Source organism: Squalius cephalus (genome assembly GCF_949319135.1).
Source record: "Squalius cephalus genome assembly, chromosome: 16".
In the NCBI taxonomy this organism is placed as follows: domain Eukaryota; kingdom Metazoa; phylum Chordata; class Actinopteri; order Cypriniformes; family Leuciscidae; genus Squalius; species Squalius cephalus.
In genome coordinates, this window is record NC_137137.1 from 7,627,616 (window position 1) to 7,652,144 (window position 24,529).

Genomic DNA, 24,529 nt, shown 5'->3' on the forward strand with positions numbered 1-24,529 from the left:
ACGAGTCTCTCATTTGATCCCTCCCACCAGAGACTCACAACAGCGAAGGCCGAGTTATATTTACGCAGCTCATCACATCAACATGAATAAATCATCAATGTTTCTTCTTAAATAAGGTAACACCTCTTAGTTGTCTTCATTAGAATCGTAATATGGAAAAACAACTTGTAACTTTACCATTTCAAAGAATATGCCAGTGGAAGTCATGTGATACCAATGAAATATATGGTTGTTTTTTTAGTGTGGCGTTGTATCATGTTTGCTTGTATGTATTATTGTTATTGTGTTATTGGACATTGAATAGATGTATTTTTGTATTAAGATGTATAACTATAATATTTAACAGCAAATGACATTATCAAAATCAAACCAAACTTGTGTTACCTAACCTTAACTTAAAATCCTTAATATATATCAAATCTTTTACTGTTTGTGGCTTAATATGGCAAAGCTCTTGGAAAACACCCATGAATTAGTTTGTTACGGAAAGTACAGATCGTCAACTTGAGAAACGATGAGCTCACTTCTAACATGGGTATGACCACCATGGTTCCAAGAACTGGTGTTAACAATAATCCACTGCTTTACAGTACAATGTCAGCGTCAACTTATAGGCCTCAAGTTCTCTTAAAATGGGCTTAATTGTATTTATGTTTGGGATCTTGAAGACCCTAATGATTTGTGTCTTAAATTAATAATAATAATTGCAAATCTGGCCTTTCAAATTCACCTTTTAATATGTTCCTTTGACTTAAAGACCATTTGAAAGACATTGCTAAATGCCAAAATGTTAGGCCTATATACTTCTCTAAAACGTTAGGGTTAGGGTTAACGTTATCAAAAATAGCAACGTTGCAAAAAAAAAAAATATATATATATATATATATAGCTGAGGCCTAAGAGTAGTTCAGTATCAGTATAGCAAAAGTCAACTTTAAAGTGCCCCTATTATCCTTTACATGCATCCAAGGTCAAAAAACACTTTAATTTTCTCATCATATACATTGCACATCACCTCTTTTGACAAAAAATCTCTCTAACCCCTCCTTTCCACAAGCCTACTCTGCTCTGATTGGTCAGATGGCCCAGTCTGTTATGATTGGCCCGCTCTGCTCTGATTGGTCAGACGGCCCAGTCTGTTGTGATTGATCGACTGCTCTGTTTTGATTGGTCAAAGGGCCCAGTCCGTTGTGATTGGCCTACTCTGTTTTGATTGGTCAGACAGCTCAGTCTGTTGTGATTGGTCTTCTCTGTTTTGATTGGTCAAAGGGCCCAGTCTGTTGTGATTGGTCTACTGTGTTTTGATTGGTCAGACAGCCCAGTCTGTTGTGATTGGTCTACTCTGCTCTGATTGGTAAGATGGCCCAGTCTGTTGTGATTGGCCTACTCTGTTTGATTGGTCAGACGGCCCAGTCTGTTGTGATTGGTCTACTCTGCTCTGATTGGTAAGATGGCCCAGTCTGTTGTGATTGGCCTACTCTGTTTGATTGGTCAGACGGCCCAGTCTGTTGTGATTGGTCTACTCTGCTCTGATTGGTAAGATGGCCCAGTCTGTTGTGATTAGCCTCCTCTGCTCTGATTGGTCAGATGACCCAGTCTGTTGTGATTGGCCTCCTCTGCTCTGATTGGTCAGATGACCCAGTTTGTAGTAGTGATTGATCTACTCTGTTTTATGAGCACTTAACCTCATAATAAAAAATTTTTTTTCCTTTAATCCTCCCTTATCGGGCTTATGCTACTCTGAACAATGCCTGAACTTCGTATTTTGAGCACTTCTTGCGTTATTTTTGCCTCTTCACGATGACTCGCTTAATTTAGTCCTAAATTATAAGTCGCTTTGGACAAAAGTAGTGTTGTCAAAAGACAGGTGTTGTGCCGAATTTCGACCCCCTGCCAAATTATTACCCCCCTCGTTGAAGTCAGTAGGCTACCTGATTGCCTAATCCTAACCCCACCCCTAATCCTAACCTCTCCCCTAATCCTAACCCCTCCCCACAACTAATCCTAACCCCTCCCCACAACTAATCCTAAACCTACCAATACTAGGGGGGTAATAATTTGGCAGGGGTCAAAATTCGGCACAACACCTGTTTAATCCGGTTCTTTGTGCGCGTCCAAAAGGTGCACAGTTGCGTCCTCTTCATAAACACCGAGACATGGCGACCGGCGGCGCTACTAATGCGGTGGCTCTGAATCCATTTGTTGACAAGAAAGGAGGAAAGAGCCACATATGTAAATATTTTGGATTAGGCTAATGTCACGTTGCTATAAGGGGCTTTTTTGCGTGTGCAAATTCGTTATTTCAAATGTAGGCGATCGGCATGCGCGCTCATAGTAGAAGCGGCGCGGCGCGCTCGTTTTTCCAGGCGCGCCTTTGTTCATGGTTGCACAGCAACGACAGACGCCACGGGAGAGCAAGCGCTTGTGGAAAGAAGGAGAAAGCGGTGCGAACTGCGCTCTCCATGATGACGAGGAAGTATCAGCAAAGAATTAATTTATTTCTAGCCCTTGCATTAGCTTTACTACTAGATATATTTATGGAGATGAGAAATAAAAAGCCGCCCTGTACAGCTATGATCAGCCAAGCTTTCGATGTTGTTACGGAAGGCCGAAGCTGATCGGTTGATTTTTGTCACATGACCTGTTGAGAAGAGAAGTTTTCATCTCGCCGCGGCATAGCCTATTTGAAATAAAGATTTTGCACGCGCAAAAAATGCGATATGTGAATGGACCCTAAAGTGGTATCGGGTGCGGTTGAATCGGGGGAGTTTTACAAGCACAGTATCGGACCGACACCCGAGTACTGGTATCAGTATCGGTGCAAAGCAGTTCTAGGCTTATTCTTGGCTGGATAACTCTTATCAGGTTTAAAAATTAAATATGATCGCAGTTTTGGATTAAATAAAAAGTACAGTCAAGTCAAATAAAACACTATTTAATATATGTACATTTTATCTAAATTAAGCTTTGGTATCGAAATTGGTACAGAGAACCGTGGATTTTCACTGGTATTGGTACCGAATACTGAAATTTTGGTACCGTGACAACACTAGACAAGACCGTCTGCTAAATGACTAACTGTAAATGTAGTCAAAGGGAACAGTCTGTTGTGATTGGTCTACTCTGCTCTGATTGGTCAAAGGGCCCAGTCTGTTGTGATTGGCCTCCTCTGCTCTGATTGGTCAGACAGCCCAGTCTGTTGTAATTGGTCTACCGCTTACAGTGTGTGTCTGAAACTAAACGTCTATATCTAAATTTCAGTTCTGGAGGCTTCCTTAGCACTTGATACACAGTGATACAAACAATGGCGACAGGTTTTTTTTTTTTATCAATTTGAGCGTGAGCCATCCTTTGGAAGTACATGAAGTGAATTCGCAGCACTAAAAACAGCCTCTTCATGTTGACAACAAACCAAACTCTTCCAGGCTTCCGCTACTGTACAACTACAGTGTTTGAGGGCGGGTCAAAGAAGACGTTGTTCACGGGCAGTCAGTGAAGACCATAGGCTGGAATTATGCAAATGTGTTACATTGCTATGTATATATATATGTAAAAAGAAGTGAGACTGAAATTGCTGATGACTCATTACAGGCAGTTCAGAATTGATTCTTTCTTTTAGGAGAGAATAACTTTATTTGTTGTATACTTCGATCTTTAAAACCATTCACAAACAGCTATATTACACTGTGTGAAAGGTAATATTTGACAAAGCATAAAAGGGGCACTTTAATACCTTAACAATGTTATTCTTGTAAAAGTTGAAAAAGCTTCAAAAAGCCCCAAACAGAACATGAGGGTTTATTTATCTTATTTTATCACTTTTTTGAATGCTTCTAACGTCAGAATAATTAACTTTCTGTCAGAAATAACCATTAGTCTTATTTTAATAACATTCTAATTTGAGTTACATGCACTGTTTTGGAAAGAAAGAACAGTCAATAAACATCTGCATCTGTTGAGAAAAAAATATTCTAGTTCTTTTCATCCCATCAGGAGATTGCTTTGGTGAGAACACCATGAGTGAAGAGGAGGAGGTGCCCTTGATGAAGAGCGAAAGGGCCGGCAGTCAGAAGTCCAGCTGTGACTCTGCCCTGCAGGTCCATCTGTACTACAGCCCCTGCTTAAATTCAGAGACCACTTTTAATATCCCCACCATACACATCACAGCTGAAAGTGTGTGTATGCTCGCTGCAAAAGCCAGCGGTGAGACGTTTAACATGTTTTAGATGATTAATAATGATGCCTGTTTTTTAAAGGTCAAAAGCTTCTGTTTTTAAGTATATACTCTTTTCACTTTTTTATCTGCTTCCCTTATAACATCTACAAAGCTTTTTTTAAAAATGTTGCAGAGGTGTTGCTGATGATAAGCTTAAGGTTTATTTTTTAGATGATTCAGTATGACTAAAGCATAAGTTAAACTTTAAGCAATAATGTTCTCATGTGTAATCTTATAATGAAATTTTAAAATAGTTGTGCACCAACAATACTACAATAACCTGAATTGAATATTTATATTTTTAGGAATTCTTCCTGTGTTCCACAACCTGTTTGCTCTGGCATCAGAAGATCTTTCGTACTGGTATCCACCAACTCATGTATTTAAGAGTGAGGAGACCATCAAAGTTCACTACAGAGTGAGGTATAGAAACTGCTGCAATAATCATATATTTTATTTATAAATAACTTACTCTTACTGAATATTTGGCTGTTTCCTTATTTAACTAGCCTATTCACGCCATTCATTTAAATTTAATTTGCAAATGCCTGTTATGAAAAGATTATATTATTTTAATATAATCTGGTATTTCTCCCTGACCCAGATTTTAATGTAGGCTATACATTTGTCATAAAAATACTATCATGTTTTTAATAGGGCTGTCAAACGATTAATCGCGATTAATCGCATCCAAAATAAAAGTTTGTGTTTACATAATATATGTGTGTGTATGGAGTATAATTATTTTCTCTATATAAATACACACACATGCATATATATTTAGGAAAAATGTGTTATTTATATATAAAATATTTATATATAATATAAATTATATATAATATAAATATATATACACAGTATATACATGCAAATATTTCTTAAACATATACATGCATGTGTGTGTATTTATATATAGAAAATAATTATACACCGTACACACACATATATTATGTAAAAACAAACTTTTATTTTGGATGCGATTAATCGCGATTAATCATTTGACAGCCCTAGTTTTTAAACAATAAATGAAAGAGTAATAATCATTAAAAAAAAACTAAACAAAAATGTCAATATTTATGGTTTGAAAATGATTTATGTCGATGTTCAACACACCCTTATTTGTGGTGTCATTTCCATCACAAACAAAAATGTTTGGTTACCAAGAAGACAATAGTGTCTGTGAAGAGCATACTTTAAGTTACTGGGTTAGGTCTCCCATAAAATGTAAATTCTATCATCATTTACTCACCCTCATGTCATGTAAGACTTTTGTTCATCTTCAGAACACAAATGAAAATATTTTTAATGAAATTTTTAATGAATATTTTTAATTTTAATGATTTCTGTTTCTCCATCGACAGTCTAAATTCTTCTGTGATGCACTGAAATGCATTGTTGGCCATTGCTTGCTGTGTTGTTATGGTACTAAAACTAAAACTAACTAATCAAAATAGCTCAAATAAAGTAAAAATATCAGATGAAAAACTTAATAAAAGTACTGTAATAAAATGACTAAAATAAAACTGACAAATAAACAATACAATTATAAAAACTTAAACACTAGCAATCAGTGTTATTATTTATATGTTTTCCCTTTTAATTTTAGATCAATTAAACAGTGAGAGAGTGAAAAGTGTGTTTTAAGAGATAATCTGTTTGTGTGATTGTAAAGCTTTTCTCTGTGTGTTAAAGATTTTTCTTCTCAAACTGGTTCGGTCAAGGGTCCAGAGCATCGTACCGCTTTAGTCTCAGCAAAGGACGAATCTGTGCTGCGCTGGACTACTACGTCATTGATTATCTTTTTGCTCAGGTATACAGTATAGCACAATTTTAAATGAATGTTATTTTAAAAAACATATTATGTGAATGTGAAATGTACATTATGTGCCTCTATCCTGATGATGTATTGATATGATTCAAGTAATAATAAAAAAGCTGGCATTAAAATGCTGACTCAACTGTTCAAGATCATTTTCCTTCCCCTCTGACTGTACTGTCTCCCTGTTTCAGTCCCGCAGTGATTTTGTGTCTGGGTGTGGCGGGATTTCTCCTGCTTTGAGTTTGCAGCAGGAATGTTTGGGTATGGCAGTACTAGATCTGTGGCGTATGGCCAAAGAGAGGAACCAGAGCCTTGGTGAGATCTGCAATACAACAAGGTATGTTAGAAACGGAGAAAGTCTCCAATAAATTGATGGATAGACCTATGCAGGGATTTTCTGTTCATTCAACATAATTTAAGTGTTTAAGCTGCATTAACCATGGTAAAAAAAAAATCTTATTCCAGCTACAAGTCCTGTCTCCCAGAGACTCACAGACAAGATATACAGAGCATGAGTCGCCTAGCGAGGTATCAGATCCGCAAAACCCTGAAGCGCTTCCTAAAGAAGCTGGGCAGATGCTCAGCTGGAGAACGCAACCTGAAGCTCAAGTATCTGATGGAGCTGAGTGTGTTGGAGCCGGCATATGGTTCAGAAAGCTTCACTCTGCATCACTCTGGATGGTTAGAGCAGAGCGAGCAGCAGAGGGTCAGAGCCGTTCAGGTGTCTGGAGAGGGAGGGATTCAGATACAGACCACGGAGAGCCAGGTAGGCTAGAAGAGTAGCCGTGGTGATGTTTAGACAGTACATCTGCCGGTGTGATGATGTTTTAGTACAAAAGTTCAATAAACAAGAGGTTAATTTTGAGTAACTTACATTTTAGATAAAATATTGCCAGTTACTTTGTCTGTTTTTGCTCCACCAAAGAAAATAGTTCCTAACAAAGCCACAGTAGGGCGAATCAGTGTTTTTGAACGAAACTGCTGAGTGAATGATTCATTGAGTCACTCATAAACGCAGCCTCTTGATTTGTTCATGAATGAATGAGTGTTTTGAATAGATCGGTTCAGTGAATGATTCAATGACTCCCCCATAAAGCCAGTAGATTAGTTTCTGAATGTACTAATGAATGCTGTCTCTTGTCGGTCTCTAACTGGTTGTAAAAATATAAATAATTACGTAAATATCAAAAGTTTTTAATTGGAAAAATGTACTTAATTAAAAAGAAATGAGAATCTTAATTAATTAAACATGCGATCTTGCTTATTTAAACTAATTGTCACGCTTTCAAAAATGTACATTCCACTAGTCAGTGAAGTACAAGGGACTGTTAACTCTTCATAAATCTATGTCTATAAAACTACATTATTTGTTTAATTTAATTAATTTTATTTAATTTGATACTTTTTTTCAATGTGGATGCATTAAATTGATCAAAAGTGGACAAGAGTTACAGACATTTATAATGTTACAAAAGAATAAAAACTTTGTATTAATCAAAGAAAAATGTAACAGTTAGTTTCTACAAAAATATTTATAATATTCCAATGATTTCTGAAGGATCATGTGACACTGAAGACTGGAGTAATGATGCTGAAAATTAGCATCATTAGAATAAATCACACTTTACAATATATTTTCTCATATTTCTTCTAATACCATTTCTCATCAAATAAATGTAGCCTTGGTGAGCATAAGACACTTCTTTCAAAATCTTACTGGCTCCAAACATTTAAGCGGTATGTACAGTACATTAGACTTGCGCTCTGTTATTTACTGAGCTACCTCTGGTATCATTCACAGGAATGGCAGACGTTCTGTGATTTCCCCCAGATCACAGACATTAGTATTAAGCGTCTTTGTCAAGAGCAGATGCCCCTGGAAGGAAGGGTGGTCACCCTCACACGCCAGGATGACCAGTGCATGGTAGGGGCATTGCATTCATTTATTACTTTTTTTTTTTTTAAGTATTACAAATTCTGTCAGTGATTCATCTACCATTTTGATTAACCAAGGTTTTAGTCCAGTCATTTTAAGCCAAAATGGGGGTCAACCTTGAACAAATTGCAACAGAAGCAAACTCAACTGATTTTGTATCCTCAATATGTCCTGAGTAAGGAAAAAAAAGTCCCGAAGAATCCCATTAGGGGAAAGTTTAGAAAAAGACCCAAATATAGCCTATTCATACGCCTATTCATTTTTTTTCTCACGTGAATAGGGTAAAATTTTTAACCTTTATATATCACCATGAAAATTACTGAGTTGATTACTTACATCAAGACAAACAAAAAATGTATTACAAGTTTTTTTTAATTGTTTGTTAACATGGACGAACAGTGCATAATCTAATTACATATGTGCTAATTTGCATAAATACCACAACAGATCTAAACATTGGGTCTAGCCAGGTGAAAATGTCTTGTTGAATCTTGTTGACATATAACAGTAAAATACTTAATGTTAAGGTCTGAATGGAACCCATTTAGGCTACCCATGAGCATTAATACACAGAGGCAGGAAGAAGTACTTTAAACCAGCCTTTATTAATTATTATTGCAGATATGGGGTTTGGGGCTGGGTCCGTGGGACTGTTTCTGGGGATTTACTTTTTATTTTACTTTCCTTTTGTCTTCTGCATTCTCCTTACCATTGTCTCCTGTTCTTGCCTCAGACTCGTCCCCCAGAAACAGTCCCACAGACCCAGCCCCAAACCCCATCTCTTAAAAATTAATAAAGGCTGGTTTCTAAAGTACTTCTTCCTGCCTCTATGTATTAATGCTCATGGGTAGCCGTAATGGGTTCCATTCAGACCTTAATATTAATTATTTTACTGTTATAAGTCAACAAGATTCAACAAGACATTTTCACCTGGCTAGACCCAATGTTTAGATCTGTTGTGGTATTTATGCAAATTAGCACATGCGTAATTAGATGTCCATGTTAACAAACAATTTCAAAAAACTTTTAATACATTTTTTGTTTGTCTTGATGTAAGTAATCAACTCTGTAATTTTCATGGTGATATCTAAAGGTTAAAAATTTTACCCTATTCACGTGAGAAAAAAAATTAATAGGCGTATGAATAGGCTATATTTGGGTCTTTTTCTAAACTTTCCCCTAATGGGATTCTTCGGGACTTTTTTTCCCTTACTCAGGACATATTGAGAATACAAAATCAGTTGAGTTTGCTTCTGTTGCAATTTGTTCAACCTTTTTTCCTAAAATGACTGGACTATTTATGAAAGTATAATAAACTGTAACTTGTGATTGTTACAAAGTTCTTTATGTTGAATTCTACATTACATAGCCATTCATATAACATTTTTTTATTTTTTTTATTTCTCTTTCCACCAATAGCAGGCTGAGTTCCACTCCCTAACTGAGGCTCTTTCCTTTGTATCTCTGGTTGATGGATATTTTAGACTGACTACAGATTCGACTCACTATTTCTGCGCAGAGGTGGCCCCGCCAAGCTTACTGGAGGACATACAGAATTACTGCCACGGCCCGATCACGTACTACACAATTTCATATATGCCCATTTGGTAAAATTAGAAAGGAAATAACTAAATAACAAGCAGAATTTTTTTTTTCTTTTTCTAAAGGTCAGAATTTGCAGTGCACAAGCTTAAGAAAGCTGGAGCCAAAAATGGGATGTTCCTGTTACGTCACAGTCCCAAGGACTTTGACAAGTACTTCCTCACTGTTTGCATACAGGTACCAGATTTGCTGGACTCATACAAACATTATAAAGCTCCAAGCATTGGGTTTTCACTAACAGTAAGTAACTAAAACAGCATATGACTCATAACTCCAAGCTTCACATGAGTTTGTATCAGATTCATGAAGAACTACATTTTATTTATCACTCCTTAGCAGTGTTGGGGTAACATGCATTACGTAATCAGATTACTTTTTTTGATGTAATGAGTAAAGTAATGCAATACTTAATAAATGTACACATTAATATTTGAGTTGCTTTTATTTAGGTAATGCACATTACTTTTCATTTTAATTAATTTGCTGAAACATTTTTTAAACCACTGAATTAAAATTCTCTCTTCTCTATAAAGTAGTCACTTTATACACTCATGTGTGCGCAGGAACAGGCAAAAAGTACAAAACAAATAAAAGAAAAGAATTCAATAAAAAGAGTTATACAGTAGGCATTATAATCCATAATGTGAATATTAGGAAGTATTCTAAGTGGGCAGAATATAATAATATTATAATATAAATATAATATAAATGTGTTTTAAAAGAAAACGATGGTGTTATCTAAGATATGTTGTTGAGTGCATTGCTGCATTAAAGTAAAACAATAAAAATGAAATAAAAAACCTAGAAAAAGAGCAAGCACATTACTTTCCATAAAAAGTAACTAAAAAATGTAATTAATTACCTTTTAAAAGTAACTTTCCCCAACAGTGCTCCTTAGTATTATTATAAAGTGAATTTTGAAAGAACTCCAGCATGACCTTTTTTTAGTTCTACAAATTAGCTGCACTGTTAATGACTAAACTCCAGTGATATATTTCTTAACTTCTGGATGTTCCACCAGACTCCTCTGGGAGTGGATTACAAGGACTGCCTGATAGAGAAAAATGAGAAGTTCAGCCTGGCTGGGATCCACAGCTCATTCTGCAGTCTAAGACAGCTCACAGACTTCTATCAGCACAGTACACTTCTCATGTCAGACATCCCCGTCACCCTGGGCAAGTGCTGCCCACCCAGACCAAAAGGTAGAACATTTCTGTGAAATATTTGCTTTTTCTGCTTTGTGTTTATCTTTTATAAAATTTAGAAAGCAGGAGTTATTTGGAATTTAATTATTTTTTATTTATTTTTTGTTATAATAAAGTAACTTTACCAGAATTGAAAATAATGAATTAACTTCACCAGAATATTGCTATATATTTAAAGGGTTTTTAATAGATTTTTTATGTGCTATTTCTTGTCTTCTCTGCAGAACTTACCAACATGATCATTGTTCGTAACAGCAGTATGGCTGAGATGCCCAGTTCCCCCATGTTACAGAGACAAAACCCGAGCCACATGCAGTTCCACATGATTAAACACGAGGACCTCATCTGGGTACATTTATACAAATTTATAAAGGGTTTAAATATATTTTCATGAATGTTTTTTAAAGGCATCACCACTCGTTTTAGGGCATAAAAATGTTTTTTTTTTTTTTTTTTTTTTTTTTTAAGTGTCCCTATTATGCTATTTTAAAGGTTCCTAATTGTGTTTTGGAGGTCTCCTACAATAGGTTTACATGCATCCAAGGTCAAAAAACACTTTAAAATGGTTTGTTCAGAGATTCAGTCTCACTAAGCCCCTCCTTTCCTCAAGCCCACTCTCCTCTGATTGGTCAGACGGCTCAGTCTGTTGTGATTGGTCTATCGCTTACAGCGTGTGTCGGAAACAACACGGCCATTACTTCATTAATTGCCGCTTCAGAGGCTTCCTATACAGTGATACAAACACTAACTATGGCATAGTTATTTCCATATCAATTCCAGCATGAGTCCTCATCCTTTTGAAATGCATGAAAAGTGAATTTGCAGTGCTGCAAACAGCATCTTCTCGACATGTCGACAAACCAAACTTTTCCAGGCCTCACTGTGTGAAAGGTTATATTTGAAAAAGCATAATAGGGGCAGTTTAAATTCATCTTTGTTATTTATTATTTTCAAAATTGACTGAAAGTGTTTTATTTTAGGGAGGTCAAAAGATGAACAAAATGTCTAACCTCAAAACAACTCAAGTCAAGCTCCTTCCTTTTCTTTTAACAGAGTGAAAGCTTAGGCCAAGGTTCCTTCACGCATATCTTTAGAGGCAGTAAGACAGACCAGCGGGACGGAGTGACACACTCCACGGAGGTGCTTCTGAAGGTCCTGGATGCAAATCATAAAAACTGCTGGGAGGTGTGTTTTCATTCCTGGAACATATACTGAACATGGTTGTTTGCAATTAAAAGACAATTTCCTATTAAACTCTTACTCGAATATGCTCTTTGCCATTGAGAATATTGCATTTTCCATTAATTGACAATCCATGACGATGTTTTGTGTGTGTACCATAGTTTCAACTTGTCTTGGGAATAAGCTTCAGATTTTCAAATGAACTTTGAAAGGTTGGCCATATGCAATCCAAAAAGTGACATGTAATAAAGAGCTTGTGTAAATACAGGGTTCCTATCCTACGCAGTTTGGAAAAGTATGGAATTTTGATTTGGGTAATTTCCAGGTCTGGAGAAGTATGGAAAAAAGAAAGAGTATGATAAAAATAAATTGTGTTTCCAGATTATTGCCCCTATTCAGTTTTCTAAAATATAAAATTAAGAATTTCTAAAAATAAGTGTATCATACAAGTAGGGTGTTTTCATGGCAAAAGTTTAGTGATCATTTTATGATTGTCAAACACAACATTTTCATTACGCAAAATTTGTCTTTCATGAATGTGTGAAAGGTTTGAAGTGAACTTTTCTCAGACTGCACTTTCCTGTTTGGTAATTGTGCAAAATCAAACCACATGTGCAGTATCAAACTGATGAATATATGCAGGTTATAAAGTGTTTTAGGTTTCTTCTCATCATTTATAAATGCATGTTGTCACTTTGAGAAAACTTTGAGAATAATATTTACAGATGACTACTATATACCAAATATAATGCTAATGCTGTAAGAACCATTTATGTTAATTATGGTCTGAAAATGTGGAAATTTTGAGATGGAAAAGGTGTAGGAACCCTAATTACAGCAAATTTGTATTTTCAGCCGTTTAATTATGCCTTTTTTTCTGTTTTGAAGTCTTTTTTTGAGGCGGCCAGTTTGATGAGTCAAATTTCCCACAAGCACCTTCTCCTGGTATATGGCATCAGCGTGCACAAATCCAAAAGTAAGTCACGTAAAAGCACTCTTAGGAGTCACTCTTTTATCAAAGTCTAAACACAAGAGAACAAACCCTATAAAAGCAATTAAAAGTCTGTGTAATGACCTCAGCTCTTTAACTCTTCTTGAACTCTTGAGTGGGTCTGGAGTGTCGTTGGTGATGCTGGTTGCCTGTCAAAGTACCTGTGAATGCAACCATGTGACTAAAGTGTGTCCTCCCTGTCCCTCGCAGACATCATGGTGCAGGAGTTTGTGAAGCATGGGGCACTGGACCTGTACCTGAAGAGGAGCACGTCTGTCTCAGTCAGCTGGAAACTAGACGTGGCCAAACAACTGGCCTGTGCTCTCAACTTCCTGGTGAGACATATCCATCCATGCATGATAAACTGACTACTAATGACAAAATACAGACCTACAGTATATTCAGGACCATATCAGTTATCAGTTTGAATTTATTGGTATTGGTTGATTTATCAGTCAATACTGAATATTACATTTTAAAACATTGAAAACTATTATTTTTTTGGTTAAATAATCTGTAAGGAGATTTTGAATATTGACCATTTATCAGCCATAACATAAACATAATGTCTTTTTGGTTTCAGCTAGACATTTAATATTGGTACATATGAGAACAAGCCCCTATAATCTAAGTTACAATATACAATATACCACTCAAAAATTTGGGCTCAATAAGATTTTTTCATGTTTTTGAAAGAAGTATTTTATGCTTACTTACCAAAGCTGTATTTATCTGATCAAAAGTAAAACATTTATGTTGTGAAATATTATTACAATTAAAAATAATTGTTTTATATTAGAATGTATTTTATTCCTGTGATGGCAAAGCTAAATGTTTAGCATCATTACCCCAGTCTTCAGTGTCACATGATCCTTCTGAAATCATTCTAATATGCGGATTTGATGCTCAGGAAATATTTATTATTATTATCAATAATAAGGGTGGATGAATAGAAAGATTTCTTTGATGAATAGAAAGTTCTTTGTAATAATGTAAAAGTATTTACTGTCACTTTTGGTCAGTTTAATGCATCCTTGCTGAATAAACTTGTAAAGTTGAAAAGTGAAAAAGTTGAAAAGTGTATTTATGGTATGTATATTCTGGAACGAATGTAACAAAATATTCAGAATTGAGAAGAACCAAATGTAAAAGTTGCAGAGTCAAGAATCCTTCATTGAAAAACTCATATTGATTGACTTCTGTTCTCAGTATTCGAGGGGATGCATCCCAGCCCTGATTTTGGCAGTGGTTAAAAAACATTTTTCTTTTGTCTGTCATATGCAGGAGGAGAAGAATATTGCACATGGGAATGTTTGTGCAAGGAATCTGCTGTTGGCCAGAGAGGGTGACTCTTCCTCCGATAACTCGCCCTTCATTAAACTGAGTGACCCTGGCATCAGCATGGCAATGCTGGGAAAAGAGGGTAATTATATTGAACAACTAGATGAATATCAAACCAATGAAGATGAACAAAATCAATTTAATTTACTCTTCTAGACTTCTAGAATAATTTGTATTTTAAATGAATACTAGAGAGAATAATAATAATAGATTCTTTATTTAGCTCTCATTAGGAATTAATTACACCATGCATGGCTCGAAAATTCCCTTTTGGTGAGAACATGCAATAAATAATGTGCATAATGTATGTTATAATGCATTATATATTTTCATAAATAAGTGTTACCAAAGTTAAAAGGCATTATAATATTTGAAGATTTCTTGTTACATCTGAAATTGGTTGTTTGTCATGTGTTTTATAATGCATTATAACGTATATATGAATACCTTTATAATGTATTATACATAAAGGCTTTAAGTAAATTGTTACCAGTTAGTTTTTTATTTATGGAGCTGTGTTGTGCCAACTTTTTACTTTTTGTATTTTTCTCAATCATTGAGCTTTTTTGCCCACTGGATTTGTGTGTTTTTTGTCTAATTCTTGCTCAATATTATATTAAACCCTAACATGATTGTATATAAAAGAATAAAATGCACATTTCTGTGAATCCAGTGGTGTTGGACAGAATCCCATGGGTGGCCCCGGAGGTTCTGGATACACTTGAGATCGAACTGGAGTGTGACAAGTGGAGTTTTGGAACAACGCTGTGGGAGATTTTCAATGGTGGAGAAGCTCCGTTGCAGGGCCTGGACCTCATACAAGTATAGAATCATAAATGAAATACAACATCATAAATTAAATGCAAATTTTCTATATGATGTTACACATTCTGGATAAAGATCACCACAACCTTAAAAAATTTGAGAGCTACGCATATACTCAGGCAACGTGACTCCACCGTTGTACTGTGGCTGAACAGCTGCCGTCCTTCTTTGTATCCAGAAGGAGCAGTTTTATGAGCACTTCTCAAACCTGCCCGCGCTGGAGTGGACTGAGCTGGCCGACCTGATCGCTCAGTGTATGCAGTACCAGCCTGAGCTCAGACCGTCCTGCAGGAGCATCATCCGACAACTAAACAGCCTCATCACTTCAGGTAACACACAGATGTACACCAGCTCCCTTCTCACAATGACACTGATGTTTGTGATCTGGAAGATCGCTTTCTTTTTCACATATGAAACTGTTATTATCCCATTTATAAAATGAATGTAAGCAATAAATCTCTAATATAATAAATGTAAATGTAATTATCGAAAGTATTGAATAATATGTATATATTTAATAAATAATAATTAAAAAATAATATTATAATCTTATCATTAAATACATGCTTTACATTTATTATTATTTTCCACTTATTTATTAATTAAATAATATATAGGCCTACATCTGTTATATAATAAATATGAAATGTCTAACTAATACAAAAGTAATTGAATAAAATGTAAATATTAATGATTTTATTAGTAAGTGTTATTTATTCATGTTTGACATTTAAGGGGTATATTAAAATATTAAATATGCAATCAATTTACTTTATTAATACTTTAATAATAATTATTTCCATGGATTTTAATTGAAAGATTTCATTGTTACTCTGAAGTGTAGCTTTTTATTGGGGGCCAAAACTGTTTATAAAAAATTACTCCTACATCTGGGTTAGATTTGTCCTAAAACATGTGGGAACATTGTGATCAGCCATCATGACAGTTCTAATCGTCATTCTGTAGATTATGAGATCCTTCATGCGACTGGCACACTCCCCAAGAGCGATGTCTTCTGGAGAAGATCGAACATCTTCAAAAAGCAACAACAGGATGTTTTTGAGGAGAGATACCTGCGATTCATCTCTATTCTGGGGAAGGTACAATGTGGAGAAAAATTCCACCTATAGAGGGCGCTGTTGTACATGTAATAACACAGCTCTGCAGCCGGTTGCAGCAAAGCCTAGCAGTTAAAGGTAGGGTAGGTAGGAATTGTCTAAAAAACTTATTTTCCAAATTTGTTTAAATTTTATTTATATATCAATACATAATTAAAATGTAAGTACTCTGAAAAAGAAAGTATAAAAATCGAGTGTCTGTAGACCTCTCACGACTGTTTTAAAGACAGCTCATTATTTCCATTCACTCCACCCCCTCCATTCTGGGCTCCTTCCAAAGCCACGCCCCCAAAACACATGAACACGCGACGCCGACCGCTGAGCTGGACGCATTATTTACCTGAGACGAGCGGAGAGGAAGGAGCACCGTGCATGTAGTGACATCATGTCAGAATCACATGTAATAAAAAAATCTAACTTTATCATTATGAATATAAACAAATAAGATGTATTTTAGTACTCACTATCAAGCTAGCATATCGATATTGGTAAAGTTTAAAATATATATTTTTTTGATTCACTAACGAGCTAGTTATATCTATAAGGCAAAGCTAAAAACAGGTTGCATTGATACACGTTTTTCCATTACCATCAGTTACACTGTGATGAAGATGAATTTCGTGTAAGATTCATAACATATATGGTGTTCTGCATGTAAGAGTTTCCATGATGAAAGCATTGTTGACTCTGATGAGGACTACACTCCAGAGACAAGTACCGCATCGTCAGCTCGAGGATAGGTCCGGGGTCGAGGGCGAAGCAGAGGAGGTCGTGCAATAGGCCGTGCAACTAGGTCCGAGGAAGTAGAGGCCGAGGACGGGGTGGTCGAAGTGCAGGGCAAGGAGCACTTCTTGGACAAGAGGACCTGCGTCGAGTTTTGCATCTCCTGTTCCTAGGTTCCGTGCCTCTTGAATTCCTCAAATCAAACGGCAGGTTGCGCGCAAGTGGGCAGATCCATGGTTGCGAGAGAGAGTGACAGTCGCCTAAGCCAATCCTTTGTTTCGTCCCGAATGGAAATAATGAGCTGTGTTTAATGCAGATTAAACGGTCTAGAGTCACTCGATTTGTATACTCTTTTTTTCAGAGTACTTACATTTTAATTATGTATTGATATATATAGAAAGTTTAAACAAATTTTGATTTTTTTTTTAAATAAAATTCCTACCTACCCTACCGTTAAGAATACCCTTAGTGATAATAAACTAAGTGTTTTTAATGTACGTAATGATCTGACAATCTAACAAGTTAGTCATTTAGAAAAGTCTGTCATAACTTTTTTAAAAGCAGTTACATAAAAAGGTAGATTGGTCTAATTTGAATCCAAAAAGTAAGACCCATTGATTACCCCTTGGTTAGATTAGTTCTTAAAGCACAGTCTTAAAATAGTGGCTATGTTTATGAAACTGGCTGATATACTTTGCTATTTCATACATTACAGCTCGCATGTAACTAAACGTGATGATTATGACTATTGGTTTTCTGAGCAGAAAAAGAAAAAGAAGACTGGTGGGTTTTAACTGTGTGCATGTGTGTGTTTAGGGTAACTTTGGCAGCGTCGAACTTTGTCGATATGATCCGTTGGGTGATAACACTGGAGATCTGGTTGCTGTCAAGGAACTTCAGGCTAACAAACAAGCCAACATGGCAGACTTTCAGAGAGAGATCCAGACCACCAGCTCCCTGCACTGTGACTATATTGTCAAATACATGGGCATCTGCTACAGTGCAGGTCAGACTACATTTAATAATTACCAACCAATTACCAATCTGTACATCCTGCCCATTCCAACATACCTTATTTTGTTAACTCGTCACAGGTCGACTTAGCACAAAACTGGTGATGGAATATCTTCCGTACGGCAGTCTGATCGGATATATGGAGAAACACAGACAGAATGTGTGCACCCGCAAGCTGTTGCTCTTTGCCTCACAAATCTGTAAGGTACAAACAGACTTTTTAAAATCAGATAACAGGTCAGATTAGCTCTTTTGAATTGGTTTGTGGAACTTTACACATCTAACCAGAAATGTAACTCTTTTGTAGGGAATGGAGTACTTGCAAAGCATGCGCTATGTTCACCGTGATCTAGCTGCTCGCAATGTCCTAGTCGCCAGCGACACACTGGTGAAAATCGCTGACTTTGGGCTTACGAAGATCATCCCAGTGGATAAAGAGTACTACCGTGTCACGCAGCCAGGAGAAAGCCCTATTTTCTGGTGACAATTACATCAAGCTCTTGGGAGTTCAGACAGACAACATGATAACTGATTAGGGTAACACTACAATACAGGTGCACTAATATGCATTCATTCTAATGCATATTAGACTAATGTTCCGATAATCTTGAGTTAATGTATGACTCGTACGCTGATTTTTGTGTGCAGCCCAACTTACCCATCCTTCAAACACATTCTCTGACAATACATTCACTGTGCAACTGTCCCACAAATCTCAAACGTTAATGTGGATAACCATAATGCCACATTACTTAATAATAAGTTAATAGTCATGTGTCAAGTAATCATAACATGATATTTTTGCAAATCATCAGCTAATGATGTATTAAAACAGACGGCTGGAAGTTGAAAAACATGGCTTTGACGCATTGTGGTAATTAAAGGGATAGTTCACTTAAAAAAGAAAATTCTGTCATTTATTCACCCTCAAGTTGTTTCAAAACTTTATGAATGTCTTCTGCTGAACACAAAAGAAGATATTTTGAAGAATGTCGGTAACCAAACAGTTGATGACTTCCATAGTATTTTTTTTCCTACTATGGAAATCATCCATGGTCCATCAACTGTCTGGTTACCGACATTCTTCAAAATATCTTCTTTTGTGTTCAGCAGAAGAAAGAAATTCTTGAGGTTTGAAACAACTTATGATAACAGAATTTTTATTTTTATTTGGGGTGAATTACTCCTTTAACACATTAATTTACACTATAAGTTCATACTAGATATTTATAGGGAATTAATCCATGATGACACATTGAATTAATAACAATTCATATATGACTTAATCTATTAATCGGATAGACTCTTTAACAGGTGCTGATGTGGCAATCATGTCTTAGTTCTTCATGAGCTATTAACTCATTATCTGGGCATTAGTTAAGCATGAAATCATGCATATTAGTGCACCTGTATTGTAAAGTGTTACCTTGATTTGTGTGCATTTAACCCAACAGTGAACATAGCACTGAAAGTTAATGTTCTAATTGTGCAAATACTGTATATTTTTTTACAAACAAGTACACATAAAGGCCAATTCACACTAAATGTCATGGATGTATATTTACTGAATAATCCACTATTTTGTAGAGAGGGGTCAAAATTACTATTTTTACCTGATATTTGGAGCCAATTACAGGGGTATACAAATTACTTTAGAAAGATGGCAGCATCATTATTTCATTTTTGCACAGAGATTGATTGGTCTATTAGTTAAATCTGTTTACTTTAGCAAACTTTGTTATACGTTGCATTTCATTCTTTTTTTGTTTTTTCCATGTCCTGTTCCCTGTTCAGGTATGCACCTGAATCCATTTCAGAGCTGAAATTCTCCCACAAGTCAGACGTATGGAGTTTCGGCATTGTTCTACATGAGCTCTTATCTTACTGTGACATCAGTCGAAACCCCAAACGGGTGAGTAAATGAAACTCCATGTAATGGTATTACTGTATGAGGAGTGGATGAATGATTGTCACCGTGAGCTTCAATGGTCACTTTTTAATAATAATTTTAAAAAAAAAATCTGTCATCATTGTCTCACTGGATGTTGTCCCAAATCTTTTAATGTATTAACTTTATAAACCTGCTTTATTGTAAATCATTTCATGCAGTTGTGTATCCAGAAGATTGGAAGTTATGTCCAGAGTTCTTCCATGGCCATCCATGTTCTTAATCTTCTCAAGAATAACTGGAGGTTACCGGCACCACCTCAGTGTCCACCAAAGGTACAAATAAAAACAGATTTGAATGCATTTGTATCGGTCACGTTGAGCAATCGAATTTTGATACATTGTACATAGAAAGCAAGTCCATGCAACAAACATAGCTATACAACCCCATTTCCGTAAAAGTTGGAACATTTTGTAAATCAAGAATCTTTGATTTGTTAATTCTCTTGAACCTTTATTTAACTGACAAAAGTACAAAGAAAAGATTTCCAATGTTTCCACTGACCAAATTAATTTAATTTTGATGGCACTGCATGAGAAACCATCATGCTATGGTGTTAAATACAGCCACATGGGGTCGGGAGTTCTTTGGAAAACCGTTTTCACTTAACAGTCTGCCGCTGCATCAAGTCAGTCTGTTACGCAAGGAGAAAGCTATACATCTGTTCAGTGCAGAGTTATCTGGGCGCGAGCTCATCTCAGATGATCCAAAAGACAGTGGAAATGTGGACTGTGCTCAGATGAGTCCACAATTCAGCTTGTTTTTTGGAAAAACTGACTTCGAGTTCTTAGTCCCTATAAGACCAAAAGGACCATCCAGATTTTTCTCAGCAACAGGTGCAAAAGCAAACATCTGTCATGGTATAGGGGTGTGCATCAGTGCCAACGGCATGGGCATGTGTGTGAAGGTACCATTGACGTGGAGGCGTATATTGGGATTGTACAGAGACATATACTGCCATCAAGATTTTTCTTAGGAAGTAAGACATCCAGTATGGATGTCAACCACAGAATTTTGAACTGATTTGTATCAGGCGAGATTAGGCAAAAATTCAACTTGCAAAACTGCAACAATTAGTATCCTCAATTCCTGAAAAATTAAAAAGTGTAATTAAAAGAAAAGGTGATGTGAAAAAGTTGTAAACATGCCCTTGTCCCAACTTTTTTGTAGTGTGTTGCAGGCAGCCATCAAAACATATACAAGGAGTATATATATATATATATATATATATATAGTGAAACTAGCCAGGGAGGAATCAGTATCTAAGGAAACAGGAACTAAACTGCAAGGAAACACAAGAAACATGAATAGGCACATGAACGAAAACACAATAAGACTAAACATGCCCCTTACACTAATGTAGTCAACTAATGTTAACAAATGAAACTTTATTGTAAAGTGTTACTTTTTTTTTTTTCAGGTGCACAATATTATGATGCAGTGTTGGGAGTTCAACAGCGAGGACAGACCGAGCTTCTCCACTCTACAGGACCTGATTGAGAATATCCTGTTAGATGAGAGAGAGGGATGTAAGGGGTAAAGTCAGAGTTACCCTAAACAGACCACTGTATTTTCAACATGTATGTATATTTAAAATATTGAGTAATTTTAGGACATTCTTACAGTAGTATTTTACTGTTTAGTACGTTGAACTTCAGACCATAGAACAGTTTGTATATTAGCAGTTTCCAGTACATTACAGAGCTGGCACTACCCCTTCAATCATATTCCATCATAAAATGCTTTGGATTTCCTCTGTCATCTCAAAGAAAGAGTCATAGTTAAGGCATCACTTTTTATTGTTGTGGTTTTATTTTGCAGTGATGGTATTAAGTTCTAATTAAGTGCAGTAAAAGGCAAACCTTTTTCCTGTATCTTTTAATGGCACTGCCATAAAAAGACTATTCAAAACTGAAATACCCTGTCAGCCCACGTCATATATGGTCTTCACTCTTTAAAGACAGGACAGGTTTTCCCCACTTCAGGAAGCTACACCAAATGATGTCAGCAAGTCATTTGCCTAGCATCACAGAGAGTGAACTCAGAGCATGCAGCATGGACAACACTTCATACATGCAGTCAGAGTGTGTCTAAGAGTCAAGCTACTTGCATCACCTGAAATTAGTTATATTTTTCCCATAATTATGTGCATTATAACAGTTAATATGTTACAAACTTCCTCAAGAGACTATTACAGTAATAGAGAGTTATGATTTGTTCAGGTTACACTTTCTTAGTTAGTTTGTTGTCATGGATGTTAATTTTTGTCATTCTGTTCAGATGTGTTTGATTAATTACCTTGTTTGACTGTTGTATTTAAGTTCCTGTGTTTCTGTTCTTAGTTGTCTGGTCTCGTCTATGTTACGATTATGTTTTGTTTGCCTGCCTCGCTTTGATTATATTCACTTTAGATTATTAAAGACTTTTGAACTTGATTCCCTTATCTTCATGCGTTTGTATACAGCCAAGTTGTGACATATGCAATACCTGCTATACTGTGCAACTAAGTGCAAATAGCCTACTTTGCGAGTCTTGCACTAAATAGCATCCCTTACAAAAAATAAGTATACTTCAAGTTCATTGCCTTAAGAGCAGGCAACAAAGCAGTACTAAGAACAGCAAGGGCCAAACTGCCCCGGGCCATCAAAGAGGCAAAGCAGTGACACACGTTGTATGTGGCAGGGCATGCAAGCCATCACCAACTACAGGCCAACACCACCTGCATGTGACAGTGATACCTCCCTCCCAGATGTGCTGAACGACTACACGTTTTGAGGCACAGAATGACACCATGGCGAGGAAGATCAACCCCTCTCCCCGAATCTGACGACCAAGTAATGTACTGTGTACCATGGAAGGCTGCAGGATCAAACAACATTTCTGGCAAAGTGCTCAGAGGATGTGCAGAACAGCTGGCAGATGTTTTCACTGACATCTTTAATGTCAGTTGTTACGTCCAAAGGGATGTAGGGGTTTATTTTTTGTTAGTTTGTATATGATGTGGGGCTTGTTTCTGTGTGCTTTGTGTTGGTTTCTGTGTTGCTCTTGCTCCTCCTAATGTCTATTTGTCATGATCATGAGTGCCACCTGTTTCCTGACTTGTGTAAGACAATACGAACCTCAGACACTTTGATCTCCTGAGATATGGACACCACAAACACATAATGCCATTTGTCTCCACACCCCACAGAGTGAAGTTGCGGGAAAGCTTCTTTCCCTCCTGTCCTTCCTTAAAGGGGTCATACAATGCCATTTTTGTACAAGCTAATATGATTCTTTAGGGTCTAAATTAAAAGTTTGTAATATACTTTAAAGGTGACCTATTTATGCAAAATTCACTTTTGCATGCTGTTTGGACATAAATGTGTGTTGGCAGTGTGTGTACACAACCACCCAATAGTGATAAAAATCCACTCACTCCTTTTTTATTAATCCCCATAAATCATCAGCAGTGTCTCCCAACGACCTGTTTTCCAGAATGCGGCTTTAGTGACGTCACTAAAGCCACAGGCCCCGCCCACGAGTGTTGACAGACACTGCCGTTTTAAAGGGGTGGTTCAGGATTTTCGACATCGGACCTCATTTTCAAGTGAGCCTGGTTGTTATTCATCAGTGGAGACAGTTTTCAAAAAAATTCATCCAGTCCTTACTTTTGGATAGTTCGCCTATGCTAGGCTAGCGCGAGTCAACGGTGCACGTTAGCCTGCCATTAAAAACAGTTTTATCCACTCCACAGTACACCAAAAGCAAATAAATTATAACGCCAGACTATCGATGTAAATGTCTGTTGAGAGAATAATGTTAGAAATCAAACTACCCTTTCATCACATTGCATTAGTTATAATTTGTTCCCTGTATTTATAAGCAGTCTACAGCAGCTGTGGAGTTATATTTGGTTACCTAGGAAACCGAGAGAGCCGGTCCACATAACAATCACGCAAGTGTATTTACCTGCCGCAGATAATTGAGATACAAGAGTACTTTGATTTCTAACATTATTCTCTCAATAGACATTTACATCGATAGTCTGGCGTTATAATTTATTTGCTTTTGGTAAGATTTGCTTTTATTTGCAGAGAAAGCTCATTTTGGCCGCCTGTATCCGGGATCTTGTCCTTTTGGTCATGACCCACAGCTCATGACCATAGGTGAGAGTAGGAACGTAGATTGACCGGTAAATCGAGAGCTTCGCCTTGCGGCTCAGCTCTTTCTTCACCACGACAGACCGGTACATCGACTGCATTACTGCAGAAGCTGCACCGATCCGTCTGTCAATCTCCCGTTCCATCCTTCCCTCACTTGTGAACAAGACCCCAAGATACTTGACCTCCTCCACTTGAGGCAGGAACTCTCCACCAACCTGAAGTGGGCAAGCCACCCTTTTCTGACTGAGAACCATGGCGTCGGATTTGGAGGCGCTGATTCTCTGCAGTTTGCTTGGCCTGCTGGTACCCGTCAGCTGCCTCAGGAGTCCCACAAGCCAGCCAGGCCCGATAGGACTCCTTCTTCAGCTTTTGACATTAATCTCTCCGCTGGCGAACCCAGAGTCTCGTCGCGTGGAATATTTCTGAGGTTGAGCAAGTTTTGAAACACATCCGAGCCATCCCTT

At 36.7% G+C, this 24,529-nt stretch overlaps 1 protein-coding gene across 4 annotated transcripts; it reads left to right on the forward strand.

The window, feature by feature from the left end:
• The first annotated feature begins 19 nt into the window (after positions 1 to 19).
• Positions 20 to 23,936, forward strand: jak3 (Janus kinase 3 (a protein tyrosine kinase, leukocyte)). Of its 4 annotated transcripts, none has more exons than XM_079897277.1 (25): positions 27 to 116; positions 3,994 to 4,203; positions 4,522 to 4,639; positions 5,909 to 6,026; positions 6,227 to 6,372; positions 6,501 to 6,801; positions 7,837 to 7,959; positions 9,391 to 9,548; positions 9,639 to 9,813; positions 10,595 to 10,775; positions 11,003 to 11,127; positions 11,832 to 11,963; positions 12,849 to 12,936; positions 13,162 to 13,286; positions 14,236 to 14,374; positions 14,966 to 15,114; positions 15,296 to 15,446; positions 16,084 to 16,217; positions 17,775 to 17,964; positions 18,053 to 18,177; positions 18,280 to 18,452; positions 19,767 to 19,884; positions 20,082 to 20,195; positions 21,341 to 21,500; positions 21,881 to 23,936. In XM_079897277.1, the coding sequence occupies exons 2-24, from the start codon at positions 4,017 to 4,019 to the stop codon at positions 21,458 to 21,460; spliced, it is 3,390 nt and encodes a 1,129-aa protein (XP_079753403.1). In that variant the 5' UTR covers positions 27 to 116; positions 3,994 to 4,016; the 3' UTR covers positions 21,461 to 21,500; positions 21,881 to 23,936. The 4 variants fall into 4 exon arrangements, with proteins under 4 accessions (XP_079753404.1, XP_079753403.1, XP_079753405.1 ...); XM_079897279.1 differs by having other exon boundaries at positions 9,639 to 9,750; XM_079897278.1 differs by having other exon boundaries at positions 20 to 116; positions 9,639 to 9,750; positions 21,341 to 23,936.
• The last annotated feature ends 593 nt before the right edge of the window (positions 23,937 to 24,529 follow it).

Bases quoted from the DNA above. Each gene is read 5' to 3' on its own strand.
- jak3 (XM_079897276.1), top strand. From the start codon at position 4,017: ATGAGTGAAGAGGAGGAGGTGCCCTTGATGAAGAGCGAAAGGGCCGGC. The intron at 7,960-9,390 runs GTAGGGGCATTG...TTCCACCAATAG, and splicing joins GCCAGGATGACCAGTGCATG to CAGGCTGAGTTCCACTCCCT. The intron at 14,375-14,965 runs GTAATTATATTG...CTGTGAATCCAG, and splicing joins GGCAATGCTGGGAAAAGAGG to TGGTGTTGGACAGAATCCCA.